The sequence below is a fragment of the Mobula hypostoma genome, chromosome 2, assembly GCF_963921235.1.
Source record: "Mobula hypostoma chromosome 2, sMobHyp1.1, whole genome shotgun sequence".
NCBI classification, from domain to species: Eukaryota; Metazoa; Chordata; class Chondrichthyes; order Myliobatiformes; family Myliobatidae; genus Mobula; species Mobula hypostoma.
This window is the reverse complement of record NC_086098.1, coordinates 235346025-235373609: the sequence shown is the minus strand read 5'-3', so window position 1 is coordinate 235373609 and position 27585 is coordinate 235346025. Positions and strand designations below refer to the sequence as shown.

Here is a 27585-nt window from a genome sequence, read left to right as displayed (position 1 = left end):
ATCCTCTCTATCCCTTTTAAAGCACTGAAATCCAGGAATATTGAGGATCCATTCCTGCCCTGGTGCCAGCCAAGTCTCTGTAACGGCCACTACATCATAATTCCATGTATGTATCCAAGCTCTCAGTTCATCACCTTTGTTCCGGATGCTTCTTGCATTGAAGTACACACACTTCAGCCCTTCTACCTTACTGTCTTTACACTGTTTATTCTGCTTCTCTTTCCTTAAAGCCTATCTATAGATCTGGCTTTCCTCCATGCACTGCTCTATCGCTCAGGGTCCCATCCCCCTTGCAAATTAGTTTAAACCTGCCCGAACCATGCTTGCAAACCTACCTGCAAGGATATTGCTCCCCCTTGAGTTCAGGTGCAACCCATCCAATCTGTACAGGTCCCACCTTCCCCAGAAGAGATCCCAATGATCCAAAAATCTAAAACCCTGCTCCCTGCACCAACTCCTCAGCCACGCATTCAACTGCCACCTCCTCCAATTCTTACCATCACTGTCACGTAGCACTGGCAGCAATCCTGAGAACACCATCCTTGAGGTCCTGTTCTTCAGCCTTCTGCCTAGTTCCCGAAACTCACACTTCAGGACCTCATCTCGCTTCCTGCCTATGTCGTTGGTCCCTACATGTATCATGACTTCTCGTTGCTTTCCCTCTCGTATCAGGATGCCGTGCACCCAGAGACATCCCGGACCCTGGCACCCGGGAGGCAACAAACCATGCGGGTGTCCTTCTCACGTCCACAAAATCTCCTGTCTGCTCCCCTATCGAGTCTCCAATGATAACAGCTCTCTTCTTCTCTGCCCCACCCTTCTGCACCACGGGGTCAGAATCAGTGCCGGAGGCCCTGCCACCGTGGCTCACACCTGGTTGGTCATCCCCGCCAACAGTATCCAGGACGGTAAACTTACTATTCAGGGGAAAGGCTACAGGGGTGCTCTGCACTACCTGTCTGCTCACCTTCACTTTCCCCCCTCTGACTGTCACCCAACGACCTGCTTCCGACAGCCTAGGTGTGACTACCTCCCTGTAGCTCTCATCTATGACTGCCTCATTCTCCCTTATGAGTCGAAGGTCATCCAGCTGCTGCTCCAGATTCCTTACACGGTCTTCCAGATCGTCCAGCCGTATGCACTTCTGGGAGATGTGACTCTGCGGGAGAGGGGCGTTCCCCCAAGACTGCCACATCTCACATGAGAGGCACATCACCGTCTCAGGAGACATTGTAAAGACTAACTGCGAGCAAGCTCGTCCTCCGCCTCTTCTTGTTGAAGCCTCTCAAAGCCTCAAAGTTCCACTCCTTCACTGGCCATTTCGCTTGAGCTATCCCTCTATTTATCTGTATAAGCTTTTCAAAATGCTTGGTCACCTGACCTTGACTGCCCAATCAGCTGCGTTCTGCTGAGTCTGAGCTATTCAAATCTTGATTGTCTGATCAATGGCTTTTTGCTGATCTATTCAAATCTTGATTGACTTGATTGCACAGACCATCTGCCAAAATTGCCAGAATCTCTCGAGTCAAAGCCTCAAAGCTCCGCTTCTTCACTGGTCCCTCACTCACTGGCCACTTTGCTTGAGCTATCCCTCTATTTATCTGTTTGAGCTTTTCAAAATGCTTGGTCACCTGACCTCGATTGCCCAATCAGCTGCTTTCTGCTGAGTCTGAGCTGTTCAAATCTTGATTGTCTGATCAACGGCTTTCTGCTGACCAACTGCCAAAACTGCCAGTCTCTCTCGAGTCAAAGCCTCAAAGCTCCACTCCCTCACTGGCCGCTTCGCTTCAGCTATCCCTCAATTTATCTGTTTGAGCTTTTCAAAATGCTTGGTCACCTGACTTCGATTGCCCAATCAACTGCTTTCTGCTGAGTCTGAGCTATTCAAATCTTGATTGACTGATTGCACAGACCAACTGCCAAAACTGCCAGAATCTCTCGAGTCAAAGCCTCAAAGCTCCACTTCTTCACTGGCCCCCTCACTCACTGGCCGCTTTCCACAGGCTGCTTCGCTTGAGCTATCCCTCTATTTATCTGTTTGAACTTTTCAAAATGCTTGGTCACCTGACCTCGATTGCCCAATCAGCTGCTTTCTGCTGATTCTGAGCTGTTCAAATCTTGATTGACTTGATTGCACAGACCATCTGCCAAAACTGCCAGAATCTCTCGAGTCAAAGCCTCAAAGCTCCACTTCTTCACTGGCCCCTCACTCACTGGCCACTTTGCTTGAGCTATCCCTCTATTTATCTGTTTGAGCTTTTCAAAATGCTTGGTCACCTGACCTCGATCGCCCAATCAGCTGCTTTCTGCTGAGTCTGAGTTATTCAAATCTTGATTGTCTAATCAACGGCTTTCTGCTGACCAACTGCCAAAACTGCCAGAGTCTCTCGAGTCAAAGCCTCAAAGCTCCACTCCTTCACTGGCCCACTCACTCCTGAAGTCCATAATCATCTCCTTGGCCTTGCTGACACTAAGTGAAAGGTTGTTGCTGTGGAGATTTTCAATCCCCTATCTATATGTTGTTTCATCACCACCTCTGTTTCAGCCAACACAGTAGTGCAGTTTGCTTCTGATGTCCCAACTCGAGTTCAACAAAAGACCACACTTGATTGAAAATTTGTCCTTTCAATCTGCAACCAGAGTAACTTACCACTTTCCCGCGTAGTTCTCTGTCAGGATTGCGATCATCCGCTCCACCGACCCGAGGATAGCACGGTGAATCATCACAGGTCTCTTGGCATTGCTGCTATCTTTGCTGCAATGGGTGAATGACCAGCAAGTTTTCAAATCATGCTCTGAACTTGGTCTCCCACAATTTCCTGCATGTAATTCCCATGCAAGTTCGGAAAAAGTTAACAACAGACATTAACAAAATCATATTCAAGTGCCATCCTCAGTTCCTGGGAAAAGTGAAAGTGATCCAATCATCGTTATAACACCCAGCACGCTCCCAAAATAACTTCACCTGTTGCATTGTTTAGTTAGCTTTATGACTTATAGCAATTTTTTTGTATTGCTGCCACAAAACAGAAAATTTCACAACATTTTCTGATTGTTACATTTATTAAACGTCAATTGACAGGCAAATATCTTCCCAGAAATCTGTGACCCCATTACAGGTGCACTTGCGATATGGTCTAACTGAGGGATACAGAGACCAACAATGTGAATACGTGCCCGGTAGTCTAACCATTGGATGTGCATACCAACACTGTCGATACTAACAGTGCACTCTAACCAAGGCAGATAGGGACTAGAACAGGATGCAGTCCTCCATTGTGGTCTAATGTCATGATACGGAGACCAGAACTGTGCATGGTGCTCCCAGTGTAGACTAACTATGGAATACAGAAAGCAAAACTGACAATATGTTCCCAGCATAGTGTAAACTGCCGATATGATCTAACCGAGCAATACTGAGACCAGGACATTGCACAGTGTTCTGATGAGACATCGATAACAGACCACACAAAGTACTCAGTATATTCAAACCCAAGGATATACAAAACAAACTTGTGTGCAGTGCTCCCAGTATTGTCTAATCTAGGGTTATACAGTGATCAAAACTGTGTGATCTAATCTGAGTAAGAGAGCTCTGCTTATGGAATGAGAGGGGTCGGGAGCGAACTCAGTACTGAGGGAGTGAGTGATTGAATCCAAAAGTGTGATGTATTCAGAGGGAAAGGGAGAAAAATACTGAAAAATAATTTCTTGAGTAGTTTATTTTTTTGTCCACAGATAATTTTGTCGGTTCTGTTAAAGGGACTGCAACATTTCCTGGATCCGCAAGTGGACTCAGACTCACCTGATGTAGCTGAGGTCAAATCTGATTGGGAGCTGGAAGTCCAGCTGGATAGTGGCACACTGGTGATTGCGACCAATTGCATCCTTAATCTGGATGTCGATCTGTAATCATAATGGCAAGGACTGAGATGGACACCTTCGCTTGATGGCAAGAGCACAAGTTATAGAACAAAATCTCAGTTCAGCCACTGTACCACCGCTCCCGGGTCCCAGGTTCAATCCTGACCTTGGGCGCTGCCCCTGTGGAGTCTGCACACACTCCTTGTGACAGCATGGCTTTCGTCCAGTTCCCTCCCAATGTGCTGGCAGGTTAATTATGCTTGGGTTAGTGGCAGAGAAAGGAGGTTTGATGGGCATGTGGGGAAATGGCACTAACAGGACCCATCATGGACATGATGGGCCGAACAACCTGCTTCTGCCTCCATATGGAGTCATATAGACCCTTTCAACCCACCTCACGAGCCCATCATCGGTACTGCTTTATACCAATTCATTTTAGCCCTTCAGTAACATGCACAAAGTGCTGGAGGAACTCAGTAGGTCAGACAGCATCTGTGGAGGGGAATAAACAGTCAACATTTTGGCCCGACCATTCATCAGGACTCTTGACTCCCTTCCATAGATGCTGCCTGACCTGCTGAGTCCCTCAAACATTTTGTTCATGGATACTCTGAACAAAATTCATCCAAATTCTCTGGATTTCCAGCATCAGCAGAATCTCATGTCCCCTGTTAGCACCTGTAGCCTGATCTGCCTTGGCAACGTAAGCACGAAGAAGTGACCGACGCCCATGTTGGCACACTCGTTCCACAATCAGCAGACGGCGGTGGATGAGTTGGGACTCAGCTCTGTGTTCACTACTCAGGCGAGTCTGCTCTACACCCCAACGGACCCTCCCTCTGGCCTCACATCGATGGCACTGGCTTCTCCCAGACCTGGGGGCTCGGGGTGGGAGGGCTGGAAGAATTGGGCTCAGCTCCGTGTTCATTGTTCAGCCTTGTCTACTTTGGTCCTTGATAATTCATCCCTCCTGACTGACAGCTCTGGCATCTCCCTGCGCTGTTGGGAAGACACAGGGAGAACTCTGCACTCACCTTGGGGCCGTAGAAGGCTCCATCTCCTGGGTTTCGCTCCCAGGGCAGGCCAAAGTCTTGCAGACTCCTCTCCAGCTGCTGTGGGGAGAACCAGCTCAGCATTAGTGGGGGTATCAGGGCGTTGGGCTGTTGAATTGGCTGGTCAGCTACCCTGTGAAAGTAATTTCTAAACAAACTTCTATAGATAAACAGTAGAGAGTATCCTGACCGGTTGCATCATGGCCTTGTATCAAAAAAAAAACACCCAGGAAAAGAAATGTACAGAAAGTGATGGATGCAGGGGAAGCCTTCCCCATCATTAAGTACATTTACACGAAGCATTTGACAAGAAAGCATCAAGGACCTCCAGCAACCAGACCATCTCCTTTCTCAGTGCTGCCAGGAAAGAGGTGTAAGAACCTCAGGACCCATACAGGTTGTCTATCAGTCTTCGTTTAGGTGTGGCTTTTCATAAATTCATAAATTTTCATAAATTTCTTTTCTTCCCCATAAACGCCTGCAGTAAAATGAATCTCAAGGTAGTATATGATGACATATATAGACTTTGATAAGAAATTTACTTTGATCTTTGAGCTAACCCCAATATCCCCCTATCCCCACCCCTCTAAAGCCTGCCTTGCTGTGCAGTTTCTATCAGCACTGACCTTACAGGGGACAGGCTGAAAGAGCAGCACCCCACTGGCATAGGGGTGGGGGTGGAATAGGTCCTGATCAGACCCTGTTACGGCTCAGGTCCACATTACATTCTGCAGACTGCACCACCACCAAACAATGGATGGGTGCTTTTGAAAATTAAAGGCCTTACACCTGGCTCATCGCTCCATCCCGAGGGTAATCCTACTCTAACCAGTCCCTAGGTTAACTCTGACCCCAGCCTATCCCAAAATTAATCCTTGCCCCAGCAATTCCCAGAGTTTTGTGTCACAGTCTTGAAGAGACACCAGACTGCTTGGAGGAAGAGAGAGTTTAAAAGAAGTGAGTGGCGGCAGTCGGCACATACTACGCACCACAGTCTTGAGGAGACATTGAATTACACATAATTAGGCATGTGGCAAGGACCAATAAAAAGAAATTAGGTTTAAGTGGAGCAGCCATCGTGGGAGTGGCTATTGTGTGAATGGGCTAGTGTCGGAGTGGGGAGTTGAACCGGAGGCTGTAGGTAGATTATATGTTTTTTCTCGTTATTTATTCTTTCTTTATTTCTTATTGCATATTTAGAGCAGTAGGGATGCCAAACACAATTCTGGAATGCTTCTGTTGCGGGATGTGGGAAGGTAGGGAGCAAGTGGGGGCAGTCAGCACATATTATCCACCACAGTCCCTGATGACTGTACCTGCAAGAAGTGCATGAGCTGGAGCTGGATGAATTCTGGATCATTGGAGAGGCTGAGAGGTAGAAAGAGAGAATATAAAGGGAGGTAATTACTCCTAAGGTGCAGGACACTTGAGTAACTGATTGACCATCAGGAGGGGGAAAAGGGATAGGCAGCCAGTGCTAAGTACCCCGTAGCCATTCCTCTCAACAACAGGTCTACTGCTTTGGATACCATTGGGGAAAGACTTTGCGGAGGAAAGCAACAGCATTCAGGTCTCTGGCACAGAGTCTGGCTCTGTCGCTCAGAAGGGAAGGTGGGGGGAAGAAGAGGCGAGCTGTAGTGATAGATGATTCGTTGATTAGGGAAGCAGAAAGGAGGTCCCGCAAACAAAAATGAGATTTCCGGATGGTTTGTTATCTCCCAGGTGCCAGGGTCTGGAACATCTCAGATAAAGTCTACAATATTCTTAAATGGGAGAATGAGCAGCTAGAGGCTGTGGTCCACGATGGTACCAATACCATAGGTAGCAAGGGTTACAAGGTCTTGCAAAGTAAGTTCAGGGAGTTAGGTGCTACGTTAAAGGGCAGAACCTTTAGGGTTGTGATCTCAGGATTGCTACACGCACCAGGTACTAGTGAGGCCAGGAGTAGGAAGATCATACAGTTCAACACTTAGCTAAGGAGTTGGTGCAGGAGGGAGGATTTCAGATTTTTGGATCATTAGGGTCTCTTCTGGGGAGGTGGGATCTGTACAGTAGGGATGGTTTACACTAAACAGAATGGGGACTAATATCCTAACAGGAAGTTTCGTTAGTGCTGCACGGGGGAGAGGGTGGGTTTAAACTGGAGTTGCACAGAGTAGGGAACCAGAGCGCAAGAACAGATAGTGGAGTGGCCGTGGAAAGATGTTGCTCAGCCTACATACAAAGTCAGGATTCAAAAGGTCAAGCACAGTGGGACTAAAGTTCTGAGCTGTGTATATTTCAATCCAAGGTGTATTGTAGGAAAGTGGATGGCTTAGGGCATGGATCAACACGTGGAATTATATTGTAGCCATTAGTGAGACTTGGCTGCAGGAGAAGCAGAACTGGAACTCAATATGCTGTGGTTCCGTTGTTTGAGACGTAATAAAGTAGGAGGTGTTGAAGACTGAGGGGTGACATTAATATTCAAGGAAAATGTCACCACAGTGCTCAGTCAGGACAGACCAGTGACCTTTTCTACTGAGGCTGTATGGGTAGAACTGAGGAATAAGAAAGGTACAATTACATTAATGGGCTAATATTATAGACCACCCAACAGTCCACAATATTTGGAGGAGCAAATTTGCAGATAGATTGCAGACCGTTGCAAGAAACAAGGTTGTGATAGTAGGTGATTTTAACTTTCCACATATTGACTGGGTCTCCCATACTATAAAAAGGTTGAATTGGAAAAAGTTTGTTAAATCTGTTCAGGAAAGTTTCCTTAATCAGTACATAGGAGTCCCAACTAGAAAGAGAATGATACTAGATCTCCTATTAGGGAACAGGGTAGGTAACAGAAGTTTGTAAAGGGGAACACCGTATCTCGTCATCACAAGTTTCAAGATAATTATGGGAAAGGATAGGTCTGGTCCTTGGGCTGAGATTCTAAATTGGAGGAAGGCCAATTTTGATGATACCAGAAAGGACCTAGCAAATGTGGATTGGGACAGGTTATTTTCTGGCAAAGGCGTACTTGGTATGTGGGAGGTCTTCAAAAGTGAGAATTAAAGGCAAGGACAACCGTTTTAGGGAACCTTGGTTTTTGAGGTATATTGAGGCCTTGGTTAAGAAAAAGAAAGGTGCACAGCAGGTACAGGCAGGCAGAAACAAATGGGAGTACTTGAAAAGTATAAGAACGGCCAGCAACCACTTAAGGAGGAAATCAGGAAGGCTAAAGGGTTCCTCCAGAAGACAAGGTGAAGGAGAATCCTACAAACTTCTACAAATATATTAAGAGCAAAAGGATAGCAAGGGACAAAATTGGTCCTCTGGAAGATCAGAGTGGTAATCTATGCATGGAGTCAAAAGAGATGAGGGAGATCTTAAATGGATTTTTTTTTTTTTGCATCTGTATTTACTCGGAAAATGGACATAGAGTCGACAGATGTGAGGCAATGCAGCAACAAGGTCACGGACCCGATACAGATTACGGAGGAGCAGATTTGCTGTCTTTCGAGGCAAAATAGGTTGGATAAATCCCCAGGGCCTGACAAGGTGTTCCCATGCACCCTGTGGGAGACTAGTGCAGAAACTGCAGGGGCGCTAGCAGAGATATTTAAATCATCCTTAGTCACGGGTGAAGTGCCGGAGGATTAGAGGATAGTTAATGTTGTTCTGTTGTTTAAGAAAGGCTCTAAGAATAAGCCAGGAAATTATAGGCCAGTGAGCCTGACTTCAGCAGTAGTAAAGTTATTGGAAGGTATTCTAAGGGATCGAATATATAAGTATTGGGATAGACAGGGGCTGCTTAGGCTTTGTGCATGGTAAATCTAATGAATTTTACAGTGTTTTTCAAGAAAGTTACCAGGAAAATTGATGAAGGCAAGGCGATGGATGTTGTCTATATAGACTTTAGCAAGGCCTTCAAGATGAGGTAGTAAATACGTTTTGACATTGGCTTCATGGAAGAAGCCAGACAGTGGTTGGCTTCTGAATGGAGGCCTACAGGGATCAGTGCTGGGTCAGGCTGGCAATGTGGTAAATAAAATGGATCAATAAATTTATGGATGACACCAAGATTGACAGTGTAGTGGGTAGCAAGGAAGACTATCAAAGCTTGCAGTGGGATCTGGACCAGCCCATGAAATGGGCTGAAAAATAGCAGATGGAACTTAATGCAGACAAGTGAGATGTTGCGCTTTGTGAGGACCAGTCAGCATTCTACCTGGCTGCATCACTGTCTGGTATGGGGGTGGGGGGGGGGGTAACTACTGCAAGCTGCAGAGAGTTGTAAAATCAGTCAGATCCATTATGGGCACTAGCCTCTGTGGTATCCAGGACATATTCAAGGAGCAGTGCCTTAGAAAGGTGGTGTCCATCATTAAGAACATGCCCTCTTCTCATGGCTACCATTCAGGTAGGAGGTACAGAAGCCTGAAGGCACACACTCAGTGATTCAGGAACAGCGGCTTCGCCTCTGCCACCTGATTTCTGAACGGACATTGAACACATGAACACTACCACACCACTTTTTTAAATTCCTATTTTATGCACTACTTAATTAACTGTTATATATTTTCTGTAATTCATAGTTATTTTAAATCATGTATTGCATTGTACCGCTGCTGCAAAGTTAACAAATTACATGACATATGCCAGTGATATTAAACCTGATGCTAAACAGGGATCTGGCAATACAGATCTACAATTCCTAGAAAATAGCATCAAAAGTACAAAGATTAAGTTGTAAAGAAAGTTTTTGGCACATTAGCCTTCATAAATATCATTGTATTGAGTGAAGAAGTTGGGATGTTATGTTGAAATTGTATTAAGACAGTGAGGGTTAATTTTGTAGTATTGTGTGCAGTTTCAGTCACCTGCCTTCAAAAAAGACGTACACAAAAATTGAAATAGTGCAGAGAAAATTTACAAAGATGTTGCCGGTATTTCAGGACCTAAGTTACAAGGAGAGGTTGATAGTTAGGACGTTATTCTTTGAAGCATAAAAACATAGAAAACCTACAGCACAATACAGGCACTTCAGCCCACAAAGCTGTGTCAAACATGTTTTTAACTTCAAAATTACCTAGGGTTACCCATAGCCCTCTGTTTTTCTGAGTTCCAGCCTGCAGAGAGACTGAGATAGTTTAGGGCTATGGGCAAAGTGGCAAATGAAATACAATGTTGGAAAGTGTATGGTCATGCACTTTGGTGGAAGAAATGAACAGGCAGACTTATTTAAATGGGGAGAGAATTTAAAATGCAGAGATGCAAAGGGACTTCGGAGTTCTTGTGCGGGATACCATAAAGGTTAACCTCCTGAGTCAGTGGTGAAGAAGGCGAATGCAATGTTGGCATTCATTTCTACAGGTATAGAATATGAGCATTGATGTGATGTTGAGGCTCTATAAGGCACTCGTGAGACCACAGTTGGAGTATTGTATGCAATTTTGCACTCCTTATTTTAGAAAGGATATACTGACATTGGAGAGGGTCCAGAGAAGATTCACGAGAATGATTCCAGGAATGAAAGGGTTACTGTATGAGGAACGTCTGACAGCTCTTGGGCTGTATTCCCTGGAGTTCAGGAGAATGATGGGGGGATCTCAGAAACATTCCAAATGTTAAAAGGTCCGAACAGATTACATATGGCAAAGTTATTTCCCGTGGTAGGGGAGTCTAGGACAAGAGGGCACAACTTCAGGATTGAAGGACGTCCTTTTAGAACAGAGATGCAGAGAAATTACTTCAGTCAGAAAGTGGTAAATCTGTGGAATTTGTTGCCACAAGTGGCTGTGGAGGCCAAGTCATTGGATGCATTTAAGGCAGAGATAGATCGGTTGTTGATTAGCCAGGACATCAAAGAGTATGGGGTGAAAGCAGGGGAGTGGGGATGACTGGAAGAATTGAATCAGCCCATGACTGAATGGTGGAGCAGACTCAATGGGCCGAATGGCCTACTTCTGTTCCTATATCTTATGGTCTTATTGGATTCGACAGACAAACACCACTCCAGAGGACACAATCAAGGCCAGCTCTGCAGGGGCAAGGTCACTTCAGGGGTGAAATGTAGGGAGTTCTGCATTATCAGAAGGGCCACCTTTGAGTGAGTCTTTAGCTCCTCTCCTCAGGAGCAGCCATAGAGATTCCAACAGCCAAGGCCCGACAAAGAACTGCTGAATTCACCTGTGCTTTAACTTTATCACAAGACCAACAGCACAGACGGTCGTTGTTTACCTTACTGGTGGATGAAGTGTCTGTGTATATCATTTATACGAGCGAGTACACTTCTGTAAAAGTACTTCATTCACTGAAGTCCTGGTGAGAGAGGGCTGGAAGAAATGCTTTCTGACAGAAACCCAACACCGGCACTTCATCTCTATCACCCTGCCCTGACAGATCCAGGCACGGAGACATTCCCTACCCATACCTTCTCCGCCTGGTCCCAGATGGCGACGTCTCCCAGGAATTTCTCCGGCCGTGTTGACAGGTAGAGGCGGAAGCTGAAGCCAAAGACCTGGTAAACAGTCTGCAGGAAGTCCAGACAGCCCTTAATCTCCTCTTCTATCTGTGGGCGAGGGAACAGTGCAATGTGGTTACACCCCGAGGGGCAGCAGCCCAGGTTCAGCTCCCCCAGGGGGACAGTGTAATGGGATTACACCCCACCGGGTTCAGCTCCCCCACCAGGACAGTGTAATGGGATTACACCCCGCCAGGTTCAGCTCCCCCAATGGGACAGTGTAATGGGATTACACCCCACCGGGTTCAGCTCCCCCACCAGGACAGTATAATGGGATTACACCCCACCAGATTCAGATCCCCCATGGGGACAGTGTAATGGGATTACACCCCACCAGGTTCAGCTCCCCCACAGGGACAGTGTAATGGGGTTACACCCCATCAGGTTCAGATCCCCACGGGGACAGTGTAATGGGGTTACACCCCATCAGGTTCAGATCCCCACGGGGACAGTGTAATGGGATTACACCCCACCAGGTTCAGCTCCCCCACCAGGACGGTGTAATGGGATTACACCCCACCAGGTTCAGCTCCCCCACAGGGACAGTGTAATGGGGTTACACCCCATCAGGTTCAGATCCCCACAGGGACAGTGTAATGGGATTACACCCCACCAGGGTCAGCTCCTCCACCGGGACAGTGTAATGGGGTTACACCCCATTAGGTTCAGATCCCCACGGGGACAGTGTAATGGGATTACACCCCACCAGGTTCAGCTCCCCCATGGGGACAGTGTAATGGGATTACACCCCACCAGGTTCAGCATCCCCACGGGGACAGTGTAATGGGATTACACCCCACTAGGACAGTGTAATGGGATTACACCCCACCAGGAAAGTGTAATGGGGTTACACCCCACCAGGTTCAGATCCCCCACAGGGACAGTGTAATGGGGTTTCACCCCACCAGGTTCAGATCCTCTACAGGGACAGTCCAATGTAGTTATACCACGAGGTCCAGCAGCCTGGGTACAACTCCCCATGGAGACAGTTCAACATGGTTACATCCCAAGAGCCATCCTTAACTTCATCACCGCCCAACTCTTCAGCCAGTTCCCTCACAGGTATAACCCCTCCCACTATCGAGGAACATCTAGAAGAGCTGATGTCTCAGGAAGGTACATCCATCGATCAGGAACACTCCCCACCACCTGGGCCATGCCATCAGGCAGGAGGTACAGGAGCCTGAAGACTCACAGCTCATGGTTCAACAACTGCTCCTTCCCCACTGTCACATTACACATTCACAAAGGGGTCTGAAAAAGCCGAACACAACCTTGCACTGAATATCTTTCCCTCTCTCTCAAGCCGCACTAATATTATTTTACTTTGTTGTTCCAGTTACATGTTAATTTAAAAATGAGAGAACATCTGCAGATGCTGAAGATCCAAGCACCACACACAAATGCTGGAGGAACTCAGCAAGCCAAGCAGCATCAATGGAAAAGAGTACAATCGACGTTTTGGGCCAAGATCTTCCAGCAGGACTGAATTAAAGAAAGAACCTGCTGAAGAGTCTCTGCCTGAAACTTCAACTGTTAAGTTTGTATTCATGTCTGTGATGTGCTGCTGCTATTAAAGAGTGATTTTCCCAGCACTTATGACAAGAACCCTGAACTCGATCATGAATCAAAATAGGCACAGCATTACAAGCCACTCAGCCTGATTCTAGATCTTCTGAAATCCTAACTTTGCACTCGTGCCCGACATCCTTTCAACGTTTTATTGGAGGTTTCATCTCCCTTTCGGAAAATCTCTGTTAAATCGACTTCTGCCCCATCAGGAAGTGCTTTGCAAATCCTAACCACATGTTGCATAATTAACCTGCTCCTGATGTGAGTTCTGGCTTCCGCACTGCTCTGAAATCTATTGTTACCGAGCTTGACTCAGCCCTCCCCACCGTCGAGCACATCTACATGGAAAGCAGTATTCATCATCACCAGCCCCCAGAACCCAGCACATCCTCTCCTTTCAGTGCTACCATCAGGAGGTGGCACAGGAGCTTCAGGGTCCACATTAACAGTTTCAAGAACAGCTATTACTCTTCAACCACCAGCCTCTTGAGCCAGAAGGGATAACTTCACTCACCCCAACACTGAACTGTTCCCACAATTTATGGACTCACTTACAATGACCCTCTATCTCACGTTCTCAATACATATTGTTTATTTATTATCATTATGATCGTTTTCTCTTTTTATATTTGCACAATTATCTCTTGCACATTGGTTGTTCGTCCATGTTGTTGGGTGCAGTCTTTCATTGATTCTATTGTGTTTCTTTGTATTTACTGTGAATGCCCACAAGAAAATGAAATGAAGGTTTGTAAATGGTGATATCTATGTCCTTCGATAATAAATTTACTTTGAACTTTCAGACAGAACAATGGAGCTGCTTCCTCACAACGTCAGCAACGAGGGTTCATTCACAGCCATCGGCACTACCTGTGTGGAGTCTGCATGCTCTTTGCGTGACTGTCTGGGAGTGCTCCGGTTCCCGCCCACATCCCAGCAATGTGCATTGAGTGGGATAAATTTCCCCAGTGTGCAGGTCTGGGAATGAGGGTGAGGGAATGGAGAGGTGAATGGGATAAATTTCCCCAGTGTGTAGGTCTGGGAATGAGGGTGAGGGAATGGAGAGGTGAGTGGGATAAATTTCCCTCGTGTGTAGGTCTGGGAATGAGGGTGAGGGAATGGAGAGGTGAGTGGGATAAATTTCCCCCATGTGTAGGGTTGGGAATGAGGGTGAGGGAATGGAGAGGTGAGTGGGATAAATTTCCCCAGTGTGTAGGGTTGGGAATGAGGGTGAGGGAACCGGCAGATGAGTGGGATGAACTTCCCCTGTGTGTAGGCCTGGGGAACTAGTTTTCTAGTTTATTTGCAAGGAATATGATGATACAGAGTCACTAACAGCTACAAACTGGCAATGCAAGGATTTGGCAAGTCATTCTGATCATCAAGATTCAGATCTTCAGCAATCTAACCCATTAAACTTGACCAAAAAAAAACAAAGAGGTTCAGATGGAGGATCTGCTCATCTCCCTCCAACCTTCACTCCCGACTAATGCCCCACCCCCCGTACCCCATCCATTATTTATTTATATACACATATTCTTTCTCTCTCTCTCCTTTTTCTCCCTCTGTCCCTCTCACTATACCCCTTGCCCATCCTCTGGGTTTCTCCCCCTCCCCCGTTTCTTTCTCCCTGGGCCTACTGTCCCATGATCCTCTCATATCCCTTTTGCCAATCACCTGCCCAGCTCTTGGCTCCATCACTCCCCTTCCTGTCTTCTCCTATCATTTTGGATCTCCCCCTCCCCCTTTCAAATCTCTTACTAACTCTTCCTTCAGTTAGTCCTGATGAAGGGTCTCGGCCTGAAACATCGACTGTACCTCTTCCTAGAGATGCTGCCTGGCCTGCTGCATTCACCAGCAACCTTGATGTGTGCTGCTTGAATTTCCAGCATCTGCAGAATTCCTCATGTTCACTCCCCCACTACTCCTTTTGCCTCTCTGTATTTGTCTGCCACCATCTGCCTGCTAACTCTCCCTCTCCTCCCTTGCTGGCAAACCCGCCTGCCAGCTTTCACCCGTCCACTGTCCACCAATCACTGCGGGCTCCCATCTCACCACTGCCTGCCTTAGCCATCCCTCTTCTCAGTCCTGATCCAACATCTTGGACTGAAACCTCAAGATTCAAGATAGTTCATTGTCATTTCCTGTACACAAGTGTAAAGGAGAACGAAATAATTGTTACTCTGGATCCGATACAGCTCAAAAAAAACCACAATAATAACAATACAATGAATATAAATACATAAGATAGTTATGTTGATTGTATGTCCATAGTGACCCTCGGCACAGGAGTGTCTGTACAAACAGAGACTGACAGGAAATGATAAAGTAGTGGTGATTTGGGATGTGGAGGGGTGGGTTAGTGGGAGGAGGTGTTGATCAGCCTTGGGGAAAGCAATGGTTTTTGAGTCTGGTGGTCCTGGAGTGGATGGTTCGTAGCCTCCCCCCAATGAGAGTGGGACAAACAGTCTATGAGCAATGTGATGTTTCATAGCCCTTTTCCAGCACCTTTCCATACACATGTGCTTGATGGTGAGAAGGCTGGTGCTGGTGACGCGTTGGGCAGTTGTCACTACCTGCTGGGTTCCTTTTATCCATGCGGAGACTGCTTCGTCTAGTGTAACTTCAGAGTACAGCACCTCCACACCCTTGTGAATCCCTACCCCCTCATCTATGTCCCCAGAACCTTCTCTCTCACGTACCCACGAACCAACTAGTGTCCACACTAGAGGCAGCACCTCACTGGGAAGTGGAAAGAAACAGGAGCACCCCACCGCCACCCCAGGAGAAGCCCACCCCGTCACAAGGAGGACGTGCAAACTGCACACAGACAGTGCTAGAAGTCAGGATGGAAGCCAGGTCACACTAATTGCTCTGCAGTTACCAGTGGAGAATCAGAGGAAGATCCGTTACAGAAAGAACGAGGAACTTAGTGCCAGCAGGAGGTTTTGAATGGGAAAGATGTATTCCAGGGTTGATGTAACTGGTAGAAATAAGCTATGCCACTCAGTCACTGCTCTCCACTGGACGTTCGGCCGAGCGCCTCTCTCTGTGCTAAAGACATCTGCAACCACTTTAATTCCCTTCCCCATTCCCCCACTGACCTGTCTCTCCTCATGCACCCCTCCCCTCACCTCACACCTTCCACTGCCAGGGCAGGCAGAACACAAACTAGAGGAACAGCATTCTGTATTCTACAGACTGACAACACCAACACGGAATTCCCCAGTTCCTCATAACCTGCACCCATCATCCATTCTGCTTCTTTTTCCAGCCGATCCATCCAGCTGCTCCTACCCCCCTAAAGCCCAACACCCTCAGCACCTTCTACACCCACCCACCACTCCTCCCCCCAAACCCACCCTAATACCCAGGAACCCTCCCCACTCCACCCCAGCTCCATCCACCCCTACCCAGCAACCCTCCCCACCCCAATTCCTCCTACAACCACCGAGCATCCCTCCCCATCCACCCCACCCCCCTCAACTCTTCCAACACCCACCCAGAGCCTCCTTCCTTCACCCATCCAGCACCCCTACCCCTACCCAGCAACCCTCCCCACCCCAATTCCTCCTACAACCACCTAGCATCCCACCCCAACACTCTCAACTCTTCCTACACCCACCCAGAACCTCCTTCCTTTCTTCACCCATCCAGCACCCCTCCTCCCCAAACCCACCATAACACCCTCAGCACCTCCTACCCCTACCCAGCAACCCTCACCATCCCAACACCCTCAGCACCTCCTACACCCACTCAGCACCACCCCCCCAACACCATCAACTCCTCCAACAGCATCCTTCCCCAAACAATTCCACCCATTATCCCCCTTTTTCTTCCCCCTCCACTTATTCTCTCTCTACCCATCATATATATATATTATCATACATACACATATATACACACACACACACAAACTTGCATGTGTCACTGGGTCCCCACTCCCCACATTCCCCCCCCCCACCCACCACTCGATTCCATGCTCCACTTTCCTCTCCTGTGACAGCCAAACATCTGCAGCCCTCTGTAGCCTCCACCGATCACCTGCCGGGCTTCGTCACTATTCCCACCCTCCACACCTGGATCCACCCATCACCTCCCAGCCTCTGTAGCTATTCCCACCCTCCACACCTGGATCCACCCATCACTTCCCGGGCTCTGTCACTATTCCCACCCTCCACACCTGGATCCACCCATCACTTCCCGGGCTCTGTCACTATTCCCACCCTCCACACCTGGATCCACCCATCACCTCCCAGCCTCTGTAGCTATTCCCACCTACTCTCCTCGAGCTGCCTATCACCCCTCCTCAGTTGGATCCACCTACGGCCTGGCAGATCTTTCCCCTCCTTGCAGGTGAAGGGTCTCGGCCAGAATTGTTGACTGTCCACCCACCTCCCCTGATGCTGACCGGCCCACAGAGCTCCTGCGCCTGTTTAGTTTTCTAGGTGTATATTTGAGCAACTGCAGAATCCACTGTGCTTCTGGTAGATCTCATCGTCTGAGGTGCTGTGGGTCACGCTGAACCTGCGACAGATGCCTTTCAAATGCAACTGAGGTTCGTTCCATTTCCGTGTGTGTGTGGATTACGGGACAGTCAGGAGTCGGCCCACTGCAGAATCTCTCTCATTCTGCCAAAAGCGTCTGTCCCAAACCTTTCCCGTGCCCCACACCCTCAGGCCCTCACTGGATGACGAGTCACACATACCCACACCCTCATTGACTGTCGCCCTGTTGTGTGGGTGAGGGGCAGAATCGGAGAGGAGCTGGTGAGAATAAAATAAGATCAGAGTAAACAGTGGTTGACAGCATAGTCTGGATGGGCTGAAGGGCTTGTTTGCCCACAGGAACAAAGCAGGACCCCAGTGCTCACCTGCTCCAGGGTACAGAAGATGTGGGCGTCATCCTGCTGGAAGCGGCGGGCACGCACCAGACCCGAGAGAGCCCCTGAAAACTCGTTCCTGTGCAGGACCCCAAAGTCGGCCAGTCGCAGCGGGAGCTCACGCCAGGAGCGGGGGCGGTGGTTATACATCAGGCTGGGGAGAGGAAGGTCCATCGTCACATCCAAGGCATGAACCGGTGAATCGCCAGCACACAGCAGACTATTCGGCATCCCTCTCCCCTGAACACTCAATCGAGCAGTTGGGATAGATTTGCACACTGGAAGGTGAGAGCAGGGCATTTCTCCCAACTCTCTGTAGCACCAACCCCCCAACCCCACCCCCACCATGCCTCAGCAAACGCGGGACTGGCTGGGAGCAGTGAGCAGAACCCTCACCCCTCGCGCCTCAGCAAACATGACACTGGCTGGGGGTACTGAACAGACTGTTGAGGAGTGAAACTGCGAGTAGTCCTGGTATTCTTGTTCACAAAGTTTTGACAGGCTGTGCGAGATGAGGCTTTTTTCTTTGAAGTCAAGAAGGATAAGAAGTGACTTGATATATGATAAGAGGCACAGATCAAATGGATAACCAGAAACTTTTTCCCAGGGCGGAAATGGCCAATATGAGGGAACGTATTTTAAGGTGATATTGGGGGTTGGTGAGGAGGGGTAGGTGTATCAGAGTTAGCTTTTCTACAGTGAGTGATGGGTGCATGAACGGTGGTTGGAAGGAGATACAAGAGGGATATTACACAGAGAGATAGGCACAAGAATGAAAGAAAAGTGGAGAAGTGGAGGTTATGTGGGAGGGAATGGTTAGATTGGTCCCAGAGTAGGTTAAAAGGCTGGCACAACATTGTGGGCTGAAGGGCCTGTACTGTTCTATGTTCTCACTGAAGATCAGTGAGTAGCTAAATCAAATGGGAAGGAAGGCAGACAACCAGGGGCTGACAATTAAAAATGAAGTATCACCATTACAACTGCATAGAGCTGTAGCTGACAGTGATTCTAATGATCTTTTAGCCCATTCATTACTAATCTGGGTGAGCTGGAAATGAAGAAAGTGCAGGCTGGCACCCTGCCTGCCTTTCGTTCATCCCTTCTCCCTGAATTTGCAAACCTGCTTTGGTTCTGGCAAGAGCACGTCTGGAGTTCTGTGCACAGTTCTGATTCCTTTTCAGCAAATGACATAACAGCACTGGAGACGATGCTGAAAGGATTCTCTGGGCTTATTCCAGGATGGAGAGGATTAGATTCGTTGAGTCATACAGCCTGGAAAGCAGCCCTTTGGCCCAAAGCGTTCATGCTGACCAAGATGCCTATCTAAACTAATCCAATTTGAAAGCATTTGACCCATACCTCTCTGAACCTTTCCTAACCCTGTGCTTGTCCAAGTCTCTTTTAATATACTGTACTCAACCTATTAGAGATGTCCAATGACAAGCGGTCCAAAGAATTAGATCAGGATTCTCTGGAGTTTAGAATAAGCAACCAATCTGATTGAAACAGGCAGAATCATTGAGGCACTGAGATAATCCTGAGATATTGGGGAGAATCCCGGACAGGGGGACATAGCTACAGGATAAAGGAGGCGGTCATTTAGAGCTGGGGTGCAGAGCAACGTCACAGAAGAATCTCTGCCAGGGGGAAGGTTAAACAGGAGGCAGAGCAACACAGACAAAAAAAATGAGTCCTTATGAAGGTCCTCAGCCCGAAACATCGACTGTTTATTCCCCTCCAGCATTTTGTGCATGTTGCTCTGGATTCCAGGGTCTGCAGAATCTCTTATTTATCAAGAGAAAGAAAAATGTTTTTGAAAGTTCTGAAAATTCAGGGTCAATGGGGAACAGCAGAGCAGAAATGATGCCAGGGGCAGATCCACCATAATTAATTACTGATTGGTAGGATAGGATTGAGAGATTGAAAGGCCTATTTCCGTTCCTTTCTGACCTAATTTGTTTTGTTTAATGTGCACAGTGAAACAATATTACAAAAAATAAGAGACATCTTGGGAATCAAAGTTGGCGATGAAAACATCAATAATTTCAGATATGCAGATGACACTGTGTTAATTGCAAGTACGGAGGAAGAACTACAAAACTTAATTGATATAGTTGTTGAAGAAAGTGCAAAAATGGGTCTATCTACCAATTGCAAAAAGACAGAATGTATGGTGATATCCAAAAAGGAGAATCCTATCTGCAGGCTGAGAATAAACAGGAAAGACATAAAACAAGTACAGAATTTTTGCTACTTAGGAAGCTGGGTGACATCAGATGGCAGGTGCGACATGGACATCAAAAGAAGAATAGGGATGGCTAAAGAGACCTTTACATTAATGAAGAGTATACTGACCAACACTAAACTAGGCGTGACAACCCACCTCAGAGCACTGAAATGTTACGTTTATCCAGTTATGTTATATGGCTCAGAATGCTGGACAATATCTAGTAACATGAGGAAACGATTTGCAGCAGCAGAGATGTGGTTTTTGAAGAGGATGCAAAGAATATCATGGACAAAACCAATATCTAAGGAGGATGTCATGAACAGAGCAAGCACAAAAAGAGAAATAATGTATGAGATCATGAAAAGGCAATGTAACTTCATTGGACGTGATTAGGAAAGAGGAGTTAAAATGCACGGTAATTATGGGAACGACTGAAGGGAAGAAAGCAAAAGGAAGACAAAAACAAATGATGATGGAGACAACAGCCAGAGAACTGGAAATGAATACCAATGAATTGATTCACTTGACCCGAAACAGGAGTGTGTGGGCCGTGGCAGTCAAAGCTCAAACTGGGCACGGCACCAGATGATGATGCTGATGATCTGACCTAATCTATTTCAATAATGCCTAGATTGAACCCAACTGTCGGACAGCTTTTCACCACTACTACCCTTGCCCACAAGTATAAACCTGTAGCTCATTTCCCTCTACTGCCTCTCCAAGGCCTCCTCGTCCCTTCTTGGTCAGATTTCAGACCTGTAATCCCTTTACACTGACAGCAGAGTGACCAGTCCAAACAGACTGAGCATCAAAAGGGAGGTCTAATGGCAGTTGTCCAAAACCCCTGTCAAGAGAGAGAAGTATTTAGAAAGCTACAGTGAGTGGTTTGGAGAGGACATCCTGGCGAGCATTGCCAGAGTTGGTCGAGATGAATGGGTGGAGTGTAGAGATCTCCGAAGGCTAGCAGTGTTTATTGGAACAGACAAGGGAGATGTTCAGAAATAAGTTCAACAAGCTGGCAATAAACTGCCAGTGGACCAAAACCAAAGCAGGTTTGTAAATGCAAGGGGAAGGGATGAACGAAAGACAGGCAGGGTGCCAGCTTGCCTTTTCATTGGCAACTCACCCACATTAGTAATGAATGGGCTAAAAGATCATTAGAATCACCGTCAGCTGCCTTTACAGGCTGTGAAAAGGGACGCACTTAGAGCTCAAAAGAACTTTGCACTATTTCAGGGAATAATAAAGGATTTGACAGCTAAAGAACTAATTCCTCCTTAGCGTAATTAAAGATGGAACGCAACAACAGCAGGAGCCAAAATTCTCCAGTGAACTCCCACACTGATTAAACTGATACTGGGCAGATTATCAAACCCAGGGAGAACACACAATCTTGTTTGAAAACATTCACTGTGACCTTTTGTGTCTTCTGACAGGACAAACAAAGTCTTGGCTTACATCACATCCACAAGATGGCTCTTACACGAGACCGTCACGCCCACATTACTGTACACGTCACTACGCAAGATAAAAGCTTGAGATCCTCATTCAGAAAGTGAGAGAAAACAGGAGAGGCAGTGAGTAAGGACAGCAAAGGAGAGAGGGTAACAAGGCACCAAGCCACAGTAACTGCCTTTGCCACATCTGTTACACTCACCAGTGCCCGGGACAGTTCATAGGCTTCAGAGCATATGTCTCATTCTCCAGCTTGAAGGAGAACATGTTCTCGCTGTAATGATCCCAATGGCCTGAGCGCTCCCATAATCTTTTGTTGTACACATTGGGAGTCACCACCTCCACAAAGCCTCGCTTCCGATACTCCTTCTGAAACAGCAGAAAGAGCAGACTCAGGAACACAGCCATCTTAAACACAGTGCCTCACAAACAGAGTGAAGTGCCCCCACCACCGTCACACACACCCAGAGAGCACGTATGAGGTAGAGTGCGGTTCCCTCTACACTGTCTCACATTCCCAGAGAGAGTGAGAGTGAGATAGAGTGAAGTTCCCTTACACTGTCTCACACTCCCAGAGAGAGAATGTGTGAGATGGAGTAAAGTTCCCCCACACTGTCTCACACTCCCAGACAGAGTAAGAGTGAGATAGTGAAGTTCCCCTACACCGTCTCACACTCCCAGAGAGTATGTGTGAGGTATAGTGAAGTTCCTCTACACTGTCTCACACTCCCAGAGAGAGTATGTGTGAGGTAGAGTGAAGTTCCTCTACACTGTCTCACACTCCTAGAGAGAGTAGAGTGGAGTTCCCTTTACACTGTCTCACACTCCTAGAGAGAGTAGAGTGGAGTTCCCTTTACACTGTCTCACACTCCCAGAGAGAGTATGTGCAAGGTTCAAAGAGCAAAATACCCTATGTCATCCCACCAAACACTCGAGAGATAGCTCATCTAAGTTATAAAGTAAAGTACCACAACACCACAATTCACATATTTCCAGGCAAGGATAACATGAGTCAGGTACTGAGTTATGTCCCTACTGTAATGTAAATCAAGGCACACACATCTCTACTCACAAGGTACAAGCAGACAATGCTGGGGTTGAAGAGTATCAGAGAGACAGTACTGTTTTACTGGAGGTGTTACGTTGCTTTCAATGGAGTTAATTGAAAACAAAAAAAAAACACAAAACAATTGGGACTGTGAGCAAAAGAAAAAGCAAAAGGAATTACAGTATGCATAAAGTAAACCACTCAGTAACAATATAGAAGTCAGGTACAGAGTGAAGCTCCCTCCACACTGTCCCATCACACACTCCCGGGGTCAGACACTGAGTAATGCCCCCTCCACACCAGCCCATCGCATACTCCTGGGGTCAGACACAGAGTGATGCTCCCACTACACCATCCCATCACACACTTCCAGGGTCAGACACAGAGTGAAGATCCCTCTACACCAGGGGTTTCCAAACTTCTTTATGCCACAGAACCTTAACATTAACCAAGGGGTTCATGGACCTCAGGTTGGGAACCCCTGCTTCACACCATCCCGTCACATTTTCCTGGTGTCAGACAAAGAGAGAAGCTCCCTCTACATCATCCCATCACACACTCCTGGGGTCAGAGAGTGAAGCTCTCTCTATGCTGTACTGTCACACACTCCCAATTTAGTGGCTACCGGGTTAGATGACCCTCTACGGGGTGCTGGGCAGATGAAGTAAGCATGTAAGCTTTCTGTGGAAGAAGCAGATGAACGTTCTCGCCTCGTGGCAGACCCTGAGGCCCTGCTGCATTCTGCGTTGGCGAACACTGATGTCAGACATACAGTACCTTGAGGAAGTCAGTGAGAGTGTTGTAGATGTGGGCTCCCTTGGGGAGAAAGAAACAGCTGCCAGGACTCAGCTCGTGGAAGAAAAACAATTCTTGCTCCTGTCAAGAAAACAGCACACTCAGCAACAGCTCAGGAGCAGCATGTTACTAACAGCTTAGCCCATCGCAAGCTCTTACCCCCTTCACCCACAGGTGTTAGCCAGTGTACACCCTACTCATTCTGCTTCCCCAGTATACAATATCGACCCAATGAGAGATCATCATAAGTCAAAGGAACAGAATTAATCTGCTCCACAATTTGATCATGGTTATTACCCATCTCAATCCCATTCTCCTGCCTTCTCTGTGAAACCTTCGACACACTGACAACAAACTCATCATATCCTTCATCCAAACCAATGGAAAAAGCTGCCCCAACACCAAACCCTGCAGAACACCACTAGTCACCAGCACCAGAAAAGGCTCCATTCATTCCCATTCTTTGCCTCCTGCCAGTCAATCTTATATGTTTCCTGTAATACCATGGGCTTTGTCAAGGCCTTCTGAACATCCAAATAAACAACATCCACTGACTCCCTTTTAGCAATACTCCCTGTTATTTCCTCAAAGAATTCCAACAGAATTCCCAGGCAAGATTTCACCTGAAAGAAACCATGTTGACTTTGATCTATCTTATCAGGTGCCTCCAAGTGCCCTGAAACATCATCCTTAACAATTCACTCCAACATCTTCCCAACCACTGAAGTCAGGCTAAACAGCCTATAATTTCCGTTCTTCTGCCCACCGCCCTTCTTAAAGAGTGGAGTGACATTTGCAATTTTCCAGACCTCCAGAACCACTCCAAAATCAACAGATCATTACTAATGTCTCCACAGATCTCTTCAGCTACTCTCTCAGAACCCTGGAGTGCAGTAGCCCATTACCCTGCAGAACACACTGAACTACAGATATTACCCTGCAGAACACGCTGAACTGGAGATATTACCCTGCAGAACACGCTGAACTGGAGATATTACCCTGCAGAACACGCTGAACTGGAGATATTACCCTGCAGAACACGCTGAACTGCAGATATTACCCTGCAGAACACGCTGAACTGGAGATATTACCCTGCAGAACACGCTGAACTGGAGATATTACCCTGCAGAACACACTGAACTGGAGATATTACCCTGTAGAACACGCTGAACTGGAGATATTACCCTGCAGAACACGCTGAACTGGAGATATTACCCTGCAGAACACGCTGAACTGGAGATATTACCCTGTAGAACACACTGACCCGGAGATATTGCCTTGTAGAACAAATGATGTTCCTCCTTTGTATAAACTTATATGTTTCAGTGAACATTACACAGATATTCTAATCAATATTTTCCTGTTTTTAAGACTTTACTGTATGGAGATTAATGACCGACCACACAAGTATGAATGAAGTTGACACTCTAAATCTAAAGTATAAAGTATAAATCGCTCCTGCATATCCTGATTAAACTTTAGGCAAACACTGAAATTATTATAGAACCCTGCTTTCTTGATGTTGGGATGTTCCAAATCTCTGAACAGTGAAGGAAATGCCGTCAATATTTGGTCACAGTTGTCGAGGAAGATGTGATGGCCAATTTGCTCTACACCAGATAAACTGTAACAAACAGCAACCTCTGTACTACTGCAGCCCAATTTATGGAACTCCACCCTGGCAGAACTTACAATCACTTTCCAAATATTTGTAACCGAGAACAAAATTAGCTCTTTGGGGAATTTATGCAAAGAAGCAAGTGATAATTTATCAAGACAAAAAAAATGTTCAAGCTGCATTTTTTAATGCCGAGCAGGTTATCTAACTGTGCATCAGACATTACACATGGTACAGCCCTTTTTTGTGGAGTACAACCGCACCCCAAAAATAAAAAGCTTGCCTCTTATATAGACAATTTCACTGTTGTGTTAAGGTGGAGCACTGTCCAGGATATTGACAATACACTGACTGTAACACTTGTTAACATCTAGGAGAACACTTTCTCACAATCTCCCCCAGCCCCAACATTACCATGGATAATGCACTCTCATTATCTCCCCGACATTACCATGGGTAATACTCTCACCATCTTCCCCCCCTGACATTACCATGGATAATACTTACTCAAAATCTTCCCCCACCCCCGATGTTACCATGAATAATGCTCTCTTCATTATCTCCCCCTGACATAATGCTCTCTCACAGTCTCCCCCCCCCCAACATTACCATGGATAATGCTCTCATGATCTCCCCCACCCCCAACATTATCATGGTTAATGCTCTGTCACAATCTTCCCCCCCAACATTCCCATGGATAATGCTCTCACATGATCTCCCCCCAACATGACCATGGATAATGCTCTCTCATTATCTCCCCCGACATAATGCTCTCTCTCAGTCTTCCATCCCTGACGTTACCATGGATAATACTTTCTCAAAATTTCCCGTCCCCTGACATTACCATGGATAATGCTCTCTCACAATATTCCTTCCTTGACATTCCCACGGATAATGCTCTCTCACAATTCCCCACCCCCAACATTACCATGGATAACAGTCTCTCACAATCTCCTCCCGATGTTACCATGGATAATGGTCTCTCATAATCTTCCCCATCCCCGACATTATCATGCATAATGGTCTCTCACAATCTCCCCCCCCGCCAACATTACCATGGATAATGCTCTCTCACAATCTCCCACCCCCCGACATTATCATGGATAATACTCTCTCAAAATCTTTCCCCTCCGCCTTATGTTACCCTGGATAATGCTGTTTTACAATCTCCTCCCTTGACGTTACCATGGATAATACTCTCTTACACTTAGACCTTTCAGCTGTTGGGGTTGTCTGTTCTACCCTAGTATGATTCCTCAAACTCTATATAAAAGTGTTATGTTTTACAACCCCAAAACATGAAAAATAATTGAAAGGAAAAGAAGGGAGGCAGGATGCAGGTCCAACTTTGTTTTTACTTTAAGTGAGGCGCACACGTATGACATGGCAGCACAATGGTGCCATTCATGTTCTATTATGTAGATGCCATAATGAATTATTTAACCAAGGAATGCCTAACCAATTAATATCTTTACAATACAACTCAAATACTACTGAAATATTAAATACACAACAAAAACCACAGTCCCTACTTCTGTCATCATATAGTTCCCAACTCCTCACCTGCTTAAACCATTCTGAATAACAACCAGTCCCTCGGCCTCAGCCAGTTGCATAGCATGCATGCGGTTCAGTGCCGTTGCTCTGTGGGGCATGGTTAAGTGCTCTCCACCTCGTTGATCACAGTGCCCTTCCCTACCTTTCCAATTTTCCGATGATCCCGATTTCTTGCTTCTTCCTGCAACCGGTCCCATTCGATCAGAGCCTTGTTTTCCGGGAAGGCTATGCCGTGGATCCTGTGCAGAGGCTCCATGTGGGGTTTCCCATCCCAGTGCACAGCCCCACTCTGTGGTAACAGCAGAGCAGAAACACGGACAGACCAATCAACAGGAGATATCGGTAGGGAGTATCAAACACACTCACTGTGCTCCTGCTCCAGTCAAACGTCCATCTCCTCATCTTTTCTCCAAACCCTCACTACAACCACAACTCACTGATCGCCATCATACTTGTGTTCCTGACTGGCTTTTCCAAACTAACCTTGGCCTCACCTCCCCTCAAGAGTTTACTCCCCATCACCCACATCCACCCCTCTAGGGAGAGAGGGTGACCCAGAAATCCTGACTGAATCAACCAGTGACTGACAGTAGGCTCTCCCCGATTGGGAGAATCTTCGCTGTGTGGCACACTGTGAATCAACTCTGGTCCACAGAAATCACCCCTGCTGAGCCGCAGTTGGGGGAAGAGATTCTCAATTCGCCCTCTGCCTCGTCAGTAAGGGAACACCTCATGATGTCAGCAGAGGATAAAGTTCACCTGCATCATTCCATCACACACTCCCGGAATCAGACACAGAGTAAAGCTCCCACACTGTCCCATACACACTCCCATGATCAGACCCAGATTGAATCTTCCTCTGCAACATCGCACCCCATACTCCTGGGGTCAGACTCAAGAGTGAAGCTTCCCCTGCACTGTCCCATCACAAACTCCCAGGGTCAGACACAGCATGAAGCTCCCTCCACACTGTCCCACCAGACACTCCCTCACTCTACACTGCCCTGTCA

The 27585-nt window shown here is 46.9% G+C and overlaps 1 protein-coding gene across 3 annotated transcripts in view; it reads right to left on the bottom strand.

The window, feature by feature from the left end:
- LOC134342936 (threonine--tRNA ligase 1, cytoplasmic-like) overlaps positions 1–27585 on the bottom strand; it is a 72820-nt gene that overhangs the window by 15615 nt on the left and 29620 nt on the right. For all 3 annotated transcript variants that reach the window (XM_063041647.1, XM_063041646.1, XM_063041645.1), the window contains 8 exons: positions 26718–26864; positions 23383–23481; positions 21760–21926; positions 17864–18026; positions 11329–11466; positions 4899–4976; positions 3806–3906; positions 2651–2755 (listed from right to left, as the gene is read on the bottom strand). In XM_063041647.1, coding sequence (XP_062897717.1) covers positions 2651–2755; positions 3806–3906; positions 4899–4976; positions 11329–11466; positions 17864–18026; positions 21760–21926; positions 23383–23481; positions 26718–26864 — 998 coding nt within the window. The remainder of the gene's footprint in view (positions 1–2650; positions 2756–3805; positions 3907–4898; positions 4977–11328; positions 11467–17863; positions 18027–21759; positions 21927–23382; positions 23482–26717; positions 26865–27585) is intronic.